The 15,516-nt window shown below is 36.7% G+C and overlaps 1 protein-coding gene and 1 long non-coding RNA gene across 18 annotated transcripts in view; both read left to right on the forward strand.

The window, feature by feature from the left end:
* LOC104138862 (septin-2) overlaps window positions 1-15,516 on the forward strand; it is a 45,775-nt gene that overhangs the window by 14,742 nt on the left and 15,517 nt on the right. For all 17 annotated transcript variants that reach the window (XM_068911577.1, XM_068911576.1, XM_068911586.1 and 14 more), the window contains 6 exons: window positions 3,862-3,996; window positions 4,459-4,576; window positions 10,554-10,655; window positions 11,474-11,619; window positions 12,676-12,759; window positions 13,796-13,853. In XM_068911577.1, coding sequence (XP_068767678.1) covers window positions 3,862-3,996; window positions 4,459-4,576; window positions 10,554-10,655; window positions 11,474-11,619; window positions 12,676-12,759; window positions 13,796-13,853 — 643 coding nt within the window. The remainder of the gene's footprint in view (window positions 1-3,861; window positions 3,997-4,458; window positions 4,577-10,553; window positions 10,656-11,473; window positions 11,620-12,675; window positions 12,760-13,795; window positions 13,854-15,516) is intronic.
* Window positions 625-1,827, forward strand: LOC138061429 (uncharacterized). The gene is made up of 3 exons (XR_011135172.1): window positions 625-711; window positions 961-987; window positions 1,756-1,827. It is a non-coding gene; the product is annotated as an uncharacterized lncRNA (long non-coding RNA).

Raw genomic sequence — 15,516 nt, forward strand, 5'->3', positions numbered from 1 at the left:
AAAATGTGATATATTACTGTGCTTACTAGGAAGCCTAAGTTATTTCAGTGCAACTGGAAGCTAAACTTTGAATTTCCATGTTGTTGTCTCTTAAGAAGTTCTGAGGTTTTTTTTTTTTTTTTTTGCTTTACTATTCAGGAATCTTAAAGGGAACCAAGTGTTGCTGTGCAGAGAAAGGGAGCATGAAGTAAACATTGATAATGGTTTAAGTTTTTCAGTATAGCAGAGAGACCCGGAAGGAAGCAAATGGCTGATAAAAATAAATATCTACAATGCTAATAATAAAATGTTTTGTAGTCTTTTCTTGACAGGATACTGCACTATTTAGAACGTTCTGAAGAATACAATTATCAGACTTTTTTTTTCTTTTCTTTCTTTGGGGTACTGTAGAAGTCCAGCAAAAATGAAAGAGAGCAAAGGCATTTTAAGGTACATTGCATTAGTGTGAAATCTGTTAAATGAAAGGTTGAAAGTGAAGTTGCAGTGGAATTTATATCTTTATTTTCCTTCCACTTTTCTGATGTTATTAAGAATAATCAAACCTTCAGCATAACAGTAAGGCATCTTTCTGAACTGCAGTATGCTCTTGCTTATTTTCTGCAGTGTTGACTTGAGCTTCCTTCCGCTGGAGTCAAGAGCTCGGCTGCCAGTGTATTGTGTTACATAGAGCTCTTCCTGTTGATTGTGTTCTAATGCCCTTTGTTTATTCTGGTAAGATGTTTCTTAGAGACCTACGTGTTCAGATTTTTTTCCCCTTTCTCTTTAGAGGCCTGCTAAATAAGGTCGTTGTTTGATGATTCAGACTCAGTAGAACAGTTTAGTGTTATATACTTTGTCTTCTGTAGCAGTTCATAGACATCAAAGTACATTGTAGGAACAAATAATACTTGTATGCTACGATATAAAAATATGCAATTGACTTTAAATTTCTTTTTCTATCTCCGTTTTCTTAACTCACAGAGATGATTTTGTTTCTCTGAGCTGCAGGTGAGTTTCCTTTTGACAAACTCTGGTCTTTACAGGTTGTCACAGGAACTTGGACAGATAGATTCTTTGTTTTGAACTGTAGTCAAGACTAACCCTTAACAACTCTCTTCCTTCATTGTTACTTCAGAGGAAGCAGCAAGTTCATGTTCATGAGCGTTTGCTGTAGTTACAGTTAACCAGCAGATGGTGCTAGTCTAGGTTTAAGTTTGTAAACACTTTTTTTTAAGTTGCAGTTTATGCAGTGTTCCAGTTATTCAGGATGATGGATTTTACTGAGATTAGTTTTTGAACAGAGGTGAAGAAAGTCATCAAACTGGCACGACACCTGTAGGAGATGGCAGTCACTGATACTGTCTCAAAAAAGCTTTCTTCTTGAGTAGGTTTCCTAATCATTTTTGGTTTCTACCCTTGGGCTCACGAAATGGTTTACTTTTAGAGTTTGAATTTCAAGGATGGGAGCTGGGGTCAATTTTTATGTACTTCCCATCACAGAAGAAATGCTAGTAATGAGGATGAGTTGGCAGGAGATTGTCCAATGTGTGGCTTAGAACAGAAGAACAATAATACTAGATTAGAAAATGAGTTATTAGAGAATATGTTTTACTAAATCTCTAAAGTAGGTTATATATATATATTTTTAAATAATATTACTACTTAAACAGCCTGTAAGAAAAGGTAGATGCTAACCATAGTGATAACTTTTTTATATTCTGTTTGAAGCTGTAGTTGGAGTTTCAGTTCGGCTTTAACTAGAGTTCTGTGTTCTAGAACCAAGCCAACTAAATCTAGAAACACTCTTGGCATCATCTGAGCCTGTCTTTGGAGAATGGCATAATTCTTTATCGTGGGAGGCTTGAAGCACACAAAGGGTCTGCCATGTGCAAGTATGTTGGGATTGTGGTAAAACTATGTCCTTAAAGTAACATCTTTCATCGGACAGAGGAGAAGGGAATTACAGTAGAAAGAAAGAAGAAAGATTTGGTCCCAATTCTGTGCATGAAGCAGTCATCAAAGAATGATTGACAAAACAATCTACAGAATTAACTTGTTAGATGTTGCTGATTTTACCCCTTGTTTCATCTTTGTTGCAGTGTCACAGGTCATTCTTTGATATGGCTTTCTGGCTGCTGCTAATTTTCTTTTTTTACTGGCTTATGTTGAGTTGGATATGTGTTTTTTGGCAGCTTGGTAATATTGTTCATTTTTCCCCCAGTGGGCTTCTAAATGCGATGGTTACGTTGTTTGCTGTTACAATACAGGATGTGCTATCTCCTAAGTAATGATAGCACAGTGGTATAAGCCAGGTGTTTCCCGGAAGTCAGGAGGTACAGGACACTAACGCCATATTTATAAGGAAAATTATAGCTGTTAGAACTAGAAAACTGCACGTAAACTAATTACATTGCCAGAGAAATGTGTGATAGTTGCTTTCCCATTGTTTGTACTTGGTTTCTGTCCTAATACTTGTACCTCTTCAGTCTTGTTACCTTTCACCAGCTAAGAGGAGAGTATATAAGGATCAACAGGAATATAAAACATGCCCCTTTTCAATATATTTAGGTATTAAGATGCTAGTTCTTAAAAAGATTTAAGCAATACTAAGGCTTAAAAACAATAAGTGAAGGCCTTTCCATGTTTTGCTGTGTCTCCTTCTGTAGTATGATTTACAATGGTGTAAATTTTGCATAACAGAATAAAGGTATTTATATCTTTGGATTTATTCCTCCTAGATCCAAAAGCGTACTTCACTTTGGAAAATCAAGTTCCTTCCAGGGTCCCTTCCACCATTTTTGTTAGTTTACCTCGTTATCTTCATTAGAGCCATGCACCCCAGGGTTGAACTTTGGTGCCTGTCATGATTTTTGCAGTGATTCTGTGTTCATTTTCCTAATCGTTAAATATTTCTGTGCTCTCTTGTTTGTTCCCTCTTTAAATTTCTCTAATCAAATTTGCACTTTCTCAACAACAGAAATACCATTTTTCAACTTAAGCTTTCAGTTCACTTTTTTCCAAGTAGTTTAAGATATGTCCGTGACACATAATTATCTGCCTAATCTTATCTGCATCAGTGTGTTCATTTTCCTTCCCCTGCAGTACTTAATATAAAGTGTCCTTTTATATTAATGTTGTTTGCAGGTGTCTACATGCTTGGAAATATCTTAAGCAACCTTCTTAGTAATACATCAGGTTTTCTTTTCTCTTTTTAATCTCTACTCTATGTTCTGATTAATGCATGTGAACACGCTTTGTATACCTTTACTTCCTTGCAGCACTTATTTTAAATTGCCTTGAACTAAGTAGGAATTATTTTCCTTTGCCAACAGAAAAGGATTTGTAAGGTAACAAAAATAACTTAATAAATCACGTGATGTTTTAGTGCATGACTTTCAAATGTATTTTGACTCAATTCAGGCAGAGTAGAATATCGGAATTTTCTGATAACTAAAGAAACCTAGCTCTGGGGTCAGGATTGTAAATCAGTAGGATATCCGGGATATGTCAGCTGGTTTAAAAACAAATCCTCGCTCCCTACCCCCGAAAAAGAAAAGTCCTAAACCCTACGCTCCTGTCTTTGTGTTGTCTCACCTCTAAGTGCTTTTGTTCTGAGCTTGTACTTGACATTTTTATCCAATGGATAGAGGAATACTTGCAGGCAGCTCTAGGAATAAATAAATGTTCAAGGACTGTTATGAAAATATCTTTTTGCATTACCAAAATATTTTTCCTCAGTGATAGATACAATGCTAGGATGTTGAGTTTTAAAATAGAAGAGGTATTAATAAAAGCATAAAAGCTGCCCTTCTTATCTTTTCATAATTTTTATTATTATTTTAAAGCTGATTTAAGATTTCTTTTTTTTTCCCCATACTACAGCTTCAAAACAATTATCCAGTACATTGACAACCAGTTTGAAAGATACCTTCATGATGAGAGTGGTCTAAACAGGCGGCACATTATAGACAACAGAGTCCATTGCTGTTTTTACTTCATTTCTCCCTTTGGGCATGGGTAAGAAAAGCACTTGTATTTTAGGGTGCCATATCCTGTTCGTGAGTCTGTTGATCACTTGAACTGGAAACCTGGAAACTTAACTTTCATGTTAGTTAAGTTACTTCCTATACTGTCAGTTAGCCAATGCAATTAAAATGGTCTTTTGGGATTAATGCTCTCCCCTTAATTTTTGGTATTTAATATTGCTTTGAAGCAGTCACTATTACACTGTTTATCACCCCGAAGCATAAGAGCTTGTGATATCCACTTTGTCTTAGGGTGACAACTGTAATTGCAATTCAACCCTTACATGACCAGGCTGATCAACACATGCTTTTGGTTTATGCTGGACATGCTATAAATGTTATTTGTGAATACATTACTTGGTCTGCTTAAAAAAAAATTGGGTTTAATTTCTTCTTCTTCTCCCTTCCTCCCCCCCCCCCCCCCCCCCCCCCCACTTTTTTCCCCTGTTGGCAGGCTGAAACCGTTAGATGTAGAATTCATGAAGGCTCTTCATGGAAAAGTCAACATTGTCCCTGTGATTGCTAAGGCTGACACACTGACGCTGAAGGAGAGAGAGAGGCTGAAGAGAAGAGTAGGTTTAACACCTGATCATCAGACCAGTGTAGCCTATACAATGTTAAAGCCAAATATGGAGCAAATTCAAATTGAAGAGCGGTGAATGTTAGCCTTGGACCTAATCTTCAGCAAGTGTGTGGTGGCAAAACTTCACTGAGGTCAGGTGTGCTTCACCAGTATACTGAGAATCTGGCTGTTCCTGGCTTCATCTATCTGCAAGTAGTGCACCCCGATAGAGGAGGCTTGTTGAGCAAAACAGTTGGTAGTGAGGACTCGGTTCCCCCCAGTATGCATGTAGTATAGATGATATTTCTGAATAGCTCTCATTTTGTGGGCATAATGGACATCTGAATGCCTGTTAGTGGTGGGAGAGCGTTAGATGTGTCCCGAGTGTATTTTCAGGTTTAGTTTTATCCAAAAGAAGTCTGGTTTGCGTGCTTTAAGTATCGCATGATTTGTACCAAAACATGGTTAAGTTGGGGTGATTGAGGATTTGCTTAATAAGCACACCCCTGATACAAACTAAATGCTAATATTGAGGCAAGATAATTGGGCTACTGTATTAGCAGGATGGTTTTTTTTTAGCTCCACTGTTATGAGAGGGGGGGGGAAAAAACCCATATTCCCACGTACATTCTTTTCCTAATAGGTTATCTGTTCACATGAAGTACCAGAACAGACGTAGGACTACATTGGAGGAAGTTTTCCAGACAGCGGTACTAAAGCAGATCTTTTTACGTTGGAAGTTTTACTTGCTGTCTTGAATTTTTGTTTACAAACCCTTCCAAGATAGGCCAAATCACTGCGAAATATGTCATTTGTCATTTACAAGAGTAATGTATATGTGCTCATAGAAGTCTTGCACTTTAAATTTAATTTCCATTTAATCTCATCATAGACTGATCTGGCCAAGGAGCGTAAATATTTAATGTTTCCCAGTTTATCCTCTTTGATTTGGTATCTTTTTGATTATGCAGCTGGCTGGAGAAATAAATGCATAGCTGGCTAGATTGTATTAGGCTGAGAAGTGATTCAATAAAATTTATTGCAATTGCAAACTTTTGAATACAGAACTCCCTAAAAAATTGGGGTTGTACTGACTCAAAAGCCATGAGATCAGTTGGAAAGCCCTATGGCTTTGAACCCTACAAAGCAAAATGATTCTTCCTGAATTTTGAAAGTTTGATAAATCGTGCCTTGGGTATAGAGAAAATTAGTACTTCTAAAACACAATTTGTACTTTGCACCAGAGTATGCAAACTTTTTTAGCAGAAAGATTATATCTTAATTTTATATTTTATATTTCATCTTCAAACAATCTTAGCCTACTACTTTCTCTTTCTCTTGGAGGGAGTGGCAGATTTTTTTATTGTGATCCTCTGGCTTCCAGCAGTCATTTGGAATGGTGCTGGTTCCTTAATCCACGGGCTTTTGTGCATAGGTATTTTTCTGTTTTCTTGAAGAGAGATTACAGTTTTATTTTGGCCCAGAAAAACGGTCTAATTCAGATCATGCTTACAAAATAGCATGTTAGCTGAACTCAGCCTAAATTCAGAAGGTTTTTTTTCTTTTTTTCAGAGTAGATCAGTGCCCCAACCAAAGGTGTGATTGTGGTTTGTGTATATTGTAAGCAACTGTATTGTAAGCAACTGTAGTCTAGCAAGGTAAGATACTGCTAGTGGTGTAGTTGTTTGTATAGAGCTCAATGACACAGCAAAACTCACTCGAGAAACAATAAATTGTCTGTGTTTAAGTGAGCAAGTTTAAAGTGAAATCAGTTGTCTCTCACTGAAGGGGAGAAAAGGGTTTATACAAAAGTGACCAGCTTATGATGAACTAGTGTTTTTTTTTTAATTTTGTTTGTTTTTGAATGTTTGTTTGTTTTTTTTTTATATTAAAAACCAAGGCAGATAAGAGGGACCTGTAAATCTTGCTGGGAGAAATTCTGTCCAGGCTCTTGAGCTTTTACTGTGTTCCTCCTTAAATGCTATGAGGAGATGACGGGTACTATGGGCAAATTGAAAGAAGACCTAAGGGAATAAGAATACAGAGATTTGACTGTTTATGCTGGCTTTAATCTCTTCTTTTTTTCACCAACTCAATGCACTCTCAGAAATGATTTTATCTGATAATAACACTGTTCGTGGAGCAGTTAAATGAATAGGAATGTAATCTCACCAGATTTCAGTATTTGCTGTGACTGTCAGGTTTTTTTCTGCTGTGCTGCGTTTGCCTGCTGTTTGGTGGCCTCTCCTAGGGTCAAACATAGCAAAGCACACCGGACGCTTGCTGTTGGACGTTCGCTACTGTGCGTTGTTACGCAGGATATTAGCTGAAACATGACAGTAATGCAAGGAAACCAATTTCCTGATGTGAATTTGGAACTGCTTATTTTTTAGTGCAGTTCTGTAAGTGATGTTAGATTGCGAGTTTATGATGCCTGTATACTTGAAGAGGGAGACGAATCCTGATATACGTCCTGTGATGAACAGGTTAATTTAAAGGCAACCTCTCTTTGCCGTGTTCTGTCTGTGCCCGTTCATGTTTAGCTCTTTCCAGTTTAGAGCACTGTTATTTTTAACGAAGTAGTCTTTTAAAACAGTCATGATGAACAGATATGGACACCACATTGTTATTTATGCATTGAATAACTATAAAAAAAAAATCAACAGTGCTTAGGAAACAGGTAAACAGTAGTCTTTATTTTTGTCCTGCTGGCAAAGGTCATTCTACAAACTGAGTTTATACTAAGTCAAATGTATAATTTGGTTCCAAAGCTTTGAAAGTGTAGTTACTGTATATTGTTCTAACTCACAGCATCTTGGCTAACAGCATCTCTAATCAAGAATAAGAATCAAAACTCCTCTTTGCTGACGCAGCTTGAATTTTTTTTTTTTTTTTAGATGTTTCTGCCATTTGGCCATCAATCTAAAGTAAAATGTTTTTGTTTTACTGCTTTGGACTAAGCAGCAAGATCAGTTTGTGGTGCTTGCAAAGGAAACCCAGCTTGGAGTAATTCCTGTTTTGTCTTTTTGGAATTCAAAGTTATTTTTTAAAAACTCTTGAGTGGGAAGAAATGCAGGGCAGTTTCACAAGCTGTGCCATGCAAGGCTGCTAAGGAAACCTGCTCAAAAGAATGACTTCATGAGAGGGGAACTAATATTTTGACTTTTTTTTGAATTTCCCATGGGAAGGCTAATCTTTAGGAACACAGAATCCTCTGAGGCCAATAAAATTGAGATTTGCAGAAGCAAAATGCTGTTTCATTGTTAGGACCGTAAAATACAGTTTGTTTTTATTGCAATTCTTTTTCCTTTCAGGAAAGCACTAGATTTAACAGCTGTAATATATTATTCTAGCACCCCTTGTTGTTGGCTTTCCCGCTATTGTTTCACTTGAATTTTATCTTTAAGATCTCAGTCAGGTTACATGTGCTTTCTTGTTTCTTGCAGCTACTTAAAGGCAACACAGTGCAGCCCTTCCCCACCTACCCCAGCTGTGCGTGCTCTGTTACCATTTGGTGACAGTTTAACTCTCTGCCATTCTGCAAAGCAGCGGTGGCATTTATCAAGTTAAACGTAATCGAGCTAACGTAACTGTAATTGCTTATTGGCAAAACTAATTTCCAAATGTCTTTTTTCTTTTAAAAAATACTGCTGTTAACTGCTGGTATAGGTGGTAGCTGCTTGGCTGTGTGTGTCTGTCTGTGGTGGGAAGATGTTCATATACCTGGCAGAAAAACACTGTCATAGGAGTAGCTTGTGGTTCATACGTGGTCATTTCTCTTCTAATGGTGTGAGGGATTGTTTTCTTTTAAACAGCTATTTAAACTAGTTCATATCAAGTCTAGTTGGACAAGTTTTATTTATACTGTAGTTACTGGTTGCCATCACAATAGGAGATGAAGGAAGACAACAATATTACGGGAAGCTTCGTCAAGACCTTTCATGCATTCAAAGCCTAGTTGTATTTGTATTATCAAGTTAGCTTTTTTTTTTTTTTTTAATCCTTGCACAGTTATATCGGTACTAATGACATCACAAGTCCTTACATTGATATTTCTGAGTATTTTCATGATCATCTCATTTAAAAAAAAAAAAAAAAACTTTTTGAAGTTGTGGATGCCCAGTCTTTGTCTATGGTAAAAGTTCATTATTGCAGCAGTGCTTCTGCTTGATGTGGGTACTGTTTGTGGGACTGTAGTTGCAGCCCGTGTGTTACCGTTTGGGCATGCTAACACAGGAAGTTTGCACAGTTACTGTGCTTCTGTTAAGACATCCCAGCTCTCTTTGAAGACGGAGTTACTGCAGAATGTCAGCATTCCTGATGTGCTCTCCATACCTCCACGCTTTTTAGTGAAAGCAAATCTTGTCAGTGTATTTGGGGTTTCTTATTCGAATATTTTTCTTTTTTAAAAGAATGGCAGTAGAAGCTTTCTGTTAAGTTTCAGAAAAAGGATTGACTTGTACCACCTTCTGAAACTGCTAGAGCTTAAAGTTATGTTACCCACTTAACCCTACAGTGGTTTCATTATGAAAAGAATGTATGCAGAAATACAGATTAGTTTTTTTTTTTCCTGTTAATCCCAGACATTAATGACAATAAAGAAAACTCTGTATGGGTGGTTTTCTTATTAACGGATTTTGAAAGCTTTCTCCAGTTTAAGTGGGACATAGGCTTAGTCTTTTTAATTCAACTGACAGTAGACATTATCTTTTCAAATTTTATAGATATCATATAAATGAAAACATATTTTAACATAGACTGCATGGTTTCAATGCTGTAGTTAGTGAACCTCTTCTCCGAATTCACTGCCTTGCTGCTTCTTGTTAACTTCTTTTTGTTTTTGTTAGCTCCTGCTTTTTCCTCTACATAAACCTTCTGGTTTTGTTAATGACTTACTTGCAATGACTTTTTAAAACCCATTTTTCTTTCTTTCTTTTCTTTTTTTTTTTTTTTTGCAGATCTTTAGGCCTGTGTTTTTTTTGAAGGTAAAGCCTTTGAGTCAGGTGTCTTGTTTTTAATCTTCAGAAAGTGCTCTGCAAGAATATAGTGTATCACAAATATTGTGTTATTAGTAATGTGACTAATATTCATAACTGTTCTAATTCTGATGTTTGTTCCTTGAGTACAGCTGCAGACAGATCGCTGTCTGAACGTCCTGATTACGTCTTGAGATGTATTTTTTAAGTCTTTATTTCTATTGTCACTGAATATAGAAAAATACGCTAGTTAAGGTCATATGCAAACGTATGTGAAGAATGTCACAAAAAGTATTTAGTCAGTGAGTCTGTCTCTGAGTGCGCAGACAGGTGAGCTGCTCTTGATGTTTAGCTGTTTCTGGTTTTGTAGATTGTGTCACCAACAGATCTTTTCCAAACAGTGTAATTCAGAGTTCATCTCAGCAAATTTGTTGGCTTTTTAAAATGCCTTTTAGTAAGCTCTTCATAACAGAACATATGTAGTTAGCAAATCTCAGAAATGTCTTTAAGATACACTTTCGGAAGAATAAAATAGTCTTTAAAATACAGCCAGATCTAGTGTAGGCTTTCTTTGTTCCTTCTGGGAACGTGATTAATTTCCCACTTAGTATTTGTTTCCTACATGTCAAAACTTGCAGGTTGCTTGGCAAGTGGTTTTCTACGTTGAGCTGTCCTTCCTAGGATATTTAGGGACTTGAGGTGCAAGTCTCTGTTGAATAAAGACAAAATGGAAAAAATGCTGTGATTGGGCTTTTTCTTTGTTTGTTGGTTTGGTTTTTTTCTTCATAGAGTGAAATTAATACAGTGCAAGATAGTCTTGTAGTACATAAGATCCAAGAATAATTCCTGTTGGTTTCTACTTGTGAGTTTTTTAGGTGTTGTCAAACTACTTGGAGCAGAAAAAATAGAAATTCTGAGTTTTCTAGAAGTGGCAAACTGGTACATCAATTTATATGCGTAAAGCTAATAATCTCTTCCCCCCCCCCCCCCTCCCCCCGGCTTTTAACTCAGGTTCTGGATGAGATTTCTGAACACGGCATTCGGATTTACCAGCTCCCTGATGCAGATTCTGATGAAGATGAGGAATTTAAAGAACAAACCAGGGTTCTAAAGGCAAGTTTCACTCTTTCTTAGTTGATTATTTTAATGCAGTAGTTCTTTAAGCTTACAATATGTTTGCAGATACTTTGTTCCTTTATAAAATGTGTTGACATATTGAGTTTTCTTTGGAAAAAATGTTGGTTCTGAGTTACAGTCTTTTTGAGTCTGGTCCTTGCTTCATCAGAGTTCAGCTGTACTATGTTGTGGTTTTCTACTTTTCTTCTTTCTTGTTTTAAATGTAAGGAACCATTCCTCAGGAACTGCGACTTGCTGTCTGTCTCACATACAAGCAAAGAGAGAGCGTGTGCGTGTATTAGGCTTGCTATACTAATTAATGACTTTCCTCTTGTTAGACTAGATAATAAAGGTTTTACTGAAGTCATTTCCTCTTTGTGCTGTGATATTAGTGGCAAAGATACATGGAGAATGTATCTGAAATTTTCAGTCTCTTGCTACTTAATCTGTATCTGAAGTATGTTTCTGTTGGCCGCCTTCCATGCGTGATGTTATGTCAGATGACACATTATGCCCGAACTGTACTTCAACAACAGTCAAGTGTTCCTAAAGCAAAGCGTCATTTCCCTTTGTGCCGTTAAGACAAACCGATCCTAACAAAACTACAGGTGTTAGTAGTGAGAGGTTGCAGTGTTCAGAATAGGATTTATTGGTTTGGCTGATGTGGAAGAATATTAGTTAATGCATTTGTCAACACTGTTTTTCCCCTTCTCTCTTCTGTTTCTTGAGTGTGTCTCTGTGCTTTCCTAAAAAGACCCAAACAAACAAACAAAAAAAACCCCAAACAGTAACTTGTTTTGCTCTGTCTCAACTAGGCTAGCATTCCCTTTGCTGTTATTGGATCCAATCAACTTATTGAGGTGAAAGGGAAAAAAATCAGAGGCCGTCTGTATCCTTGGGGAGTTGTTGAAGTCGAAAATCCAGAGCACAATGATTTCCTTAAATTGCGCACAATGCTGGTGTGAGTAATGGTAAAATTATCCCATTTCCTTCTGTGGTGGCATAACTCTGTTATCACAGCTAGAGAACTCTAAGAATATGAATTCCTTAATTCAGAGCTAGCTCTGACTACAGTGTGGATCCACTTCCCCCTCCTTTCTCCTCCTCCCCCCCTCCCCATCAGCTTGATTTTAGTGCTGTGATCCTCTGAACTGTCACCATGGAAAATATTTTCTATATTTTACGTTGCCATATACTTGTGACGGTTCTTCATATCTTATGTGAACTGATTTTATGGCTTTACATATAAACTGAAGTTGTTTTCTTATATTTGGTTTGGCAGAGAGACTTTTAAAATATTATTTGAACCAATTAATCCATGAACATGAGTATTTTAAAAGTGAAGGTCAGTTTTCTTGGCAGTAGAGGAAATCCTATGTTAAATACGATAACCCTGCTTTATGATTTTATCTGATATGGATATTCTGGCGCATAGATGGTTTTAAGTGAATTTTTTAATGGCATTTCTCTTACTGGAAATGTAATTCTTGGGGATTTCTGATTAGTCTCTACTGAGCAGGGGTTGCCCTCTGCTGGTCATCATTTGTAGCAAGTATGGTTTTTCAGTTGCCAAAAAAAAAAACCAATATTGTTAAGCAACCTTAGCTGTCATGTAAGCCAAGGAGCTCCACCTAGTTTTCGGTTACAAATTGTTCTAAATAGGACTTAAAACAGTCAACAAATACTTTACCAATTAAAACATTTTAAAACTAAGTCTTCATGAGGTTATTACACTGCAAAGAGGGGTGTAAACAGCCTCTATGAAGTAATGAGTGAACAAGAGGAGGACAGCATTCTCTGTCTCACTCTGAAGAATATCGATGCAGGGCACTTAGGTACAAATTAACACTAATGGATGTGATATCAGTATTCTAGCTAGCTGGATGGCGGACTTGGTCTGTGAAGGTTAATTTTCCAATAAGTTCCCTTATATAAAACAAAAATAGAAGATAAAAGGATATTTTTCTTCCCTTTGGCAAGAAGAACAAAGTGTTTAATAGCCCTTTGCATGTTCTAGAACGCACATGCAGGACCTGCAGGAGGTGACCCAAGATTTGCACTATGAGAACTTCCGTTCGGAGAGGCTAAAGCGAACTGGCAAGTGAGTACCTGGGTGTGTGCCTTTGGGCTCTGCTGCTGCTGCTCCTGAGTCTGTTCTTTTCCACTGTGAGACAGGACTTGCTCTTCCTTCTTACTAATCTCTCCTTGAACTCCTTATTTCTCCAGAGACTTCAGTCTGGCGGGGTACTGGAGATTTGTGTGAAACCTTTTCTTAAAAAGGAGTAATGACTAGCTAAGCAATATGCTTACAAACAAATGTTCTTGGTTTTGTATCTACTCCCCTTTCTCTCTTTGTATTTTTTAATTGGAACATGCATAAAGAAGCAGTGGGCAGCAAGCAGGATAGCTTTCTGTTTAATAGTCTCTACTTGGAAAAAATGAACTTCAGTGGGCATATTTGGATAGGCCACAGCCTGTTTGATTTGGTAGGATGTTGCTTCTCCAGTTATAGCAAGACTGCTGTGCTGGTTTTTCTTCTTGCTCCTTCCTGTTGGTTGTATAGCTAGAGAGAGAGGTTTAACCCAGATGATCTTTTTTTGTAACATCTTTTTGTAAGGTTTGTCCTTGGCGGACCTAGTGCTATCAAGGAAGATGAAGCACTAACAGATGTGGTGTTTTTTGCAACTTATTCTTCTCCTTACTTTAGGATTTTTTTATTCTTTAAGTATTCAGCGAAACATTTTGATTTTAAAGGAGAAAGAAAATAGCTTTCACAACTGTTCCACAGCTGCTTTTATGACTGATTTTGCACAATGGATAGATGGCAGAGGAAATCTCTTGATGAGAGTAAATGACCAAAAATGTATGTATGTATAGATATATGGGTGCAGAAATCACATTTTTATGAAACGGAGGAAGAAAATGAGAGGATGGGAGTTACAGAAGTCCATGAGGGTAAAGGATGGTGTTTCACAAAAGGGAAACTTAGATTAAAGAATTTCTTTTCTTTTCCTTTTGAGAGTGCATGTAGACTTTTTTTTTTCCAGTTGTATTACCTAAAATATGAATCTTGAATCTGTTCTAGGAGCCTTTCTCTTCTGTGTTTTGTACCATCAATGTGTTGTTCTGTTCAACAGGCCTGTTGAAGAAGAAGTTGTAGACAAGGATAGAATCCTCCAGCAGAAAGAGGCTGAGGTAAGAGAGAGCTTCTAAAATTGTTTTTTATATAATATGTCACGTTCTGATTTCAGTGTTCTACATCAACGACTGTCCACAAAAAGTGTAAGATGGGAATTGTGGAAAAATAGAGACGTAAAGGGAACATGCAAGTTGCCCATACAAAGTGTTTTGTCTAGCCAGTTGTATACTGGCTTGTATACTGGTTGTATGTAATGTAATGTGTAGATGCCTGATTGTAGACAGGCATCTTTCTGTTGCAATTTTGATGCTGTTTTTCCATAAGCATAACTTCTGTTCTTTGTTAAGTATTGAATTCAATCTGTTTGCCGATTACATGTGCTGTTTAAACATAATATGTTGAGGTGGACTGATCACAAGGAAGATAAGTCTAATATTTCAATCATTGTTTAGTACGAGCAACTCTACAGTAAATTTCTTGTGTCTTTTTGCTATGGAGGAGAAAAAAGTTAATCTTTAAAAATCTCATGCTATAATTAAGGTAAAAACTGTGATGTGAAAAAGCATTTATCAAAGAGTGCAGAAAACAGGACCATCTTTCAAGACTAGCTAATGTAAAAGATTCACAGACTTGATCTCTACCTCTGTATGTGAGGACGTGTCAAGGAGGATGCTATAGCATCCTTGTATATAACCAGTTTCCATGATCCTATGGTTTGTCTGATCTCTTAATCTTTTGTGAATGTAATAGCTTGCATGTTTTTCATCTTAAAAATTTACCTGCAAGTAAAGGTTAATATTTCTTTTGTACAAGTCACTTTATGGATCTGATGTTTTCACTCCATTTTCTTACTTTGGTTTCAAGTTATTGGTAAACCCTTCAACTTACTATTTTTCTGCTGAACTTCTAAAGGTTCAGAGGTTGTTAACTCAGTATTTAAATTCAAGTACTGCAGTGCTAATGCTTATGACTGCTTGCATTATGGAATCACATAAGACTTGCTGCCAGTTGGAAGGTAGTATTTTTTCTCTTTTTATCCGGCTGAACTTGGATCCAAGTCCATAAATGGAGGAAGGCATGACTAAAAAAGTCATGCATACATTAATTGATTTGGAGTAAGAAATAAAACACAAATTTTGTGCGTTTTGGATGCGATGTGCCCTCCAATATACTAAAGTGTATGAACTATAGATACTTCAGTCTGTGCATTTCCTTTTTCCCTTGTAGCATCCAGGTTTAAAAATAGCTAACCCTGGTTAACTGTCATGTTGACATAATTAGCTGCTTCTGCATTTCCTTTCGGAAAATTTTTTGCTATCTGTCAGCATAAGTAGTAGTTAATAATGCGATTTACTGGTGACTAAATGAGACAGCTGCATTTTTATCACTGTGTAACTTCATTTCATCAACATAAGCACTCTTAATGGCTATTCATTTATGGCAGTAGAACTTCTGCAAGTATTCTGTACACTAGTTAACTGCCTTCCATTTACTGATACATGTACTACAACAGTAGACCATCAGTTGATAGCCAGGAACATTAGCTGCTTTGAAAATGTCAAGAGCATTCTTTTAGAAACGTTTTTTCTTTAATAGTTCTAAGATTTAGGCAGTAGATCTAGGCAGTTTAAGTGATAACTGTTTCTCCTTGTTTTATTTGAACTATATGCATTGTACATGCATAGTGATTAAGTGCAAATTTGAGTATCCTTATAGAAT

The sequence above is a fragment of the Struthio camelus genome, chromosome 17 (assembly GCF_040807025.1).
Source record: "Struthio camelus isolate bStrCam1 chromosome 17, bStrCam1.hap1, whole genome shotgun sequence".
Lineage (NCBI taxonomy): Eukaryota > Metazoa > Chordata > Aves > Struthioniformes > Struthionidae > Struthio > Struthio camelus.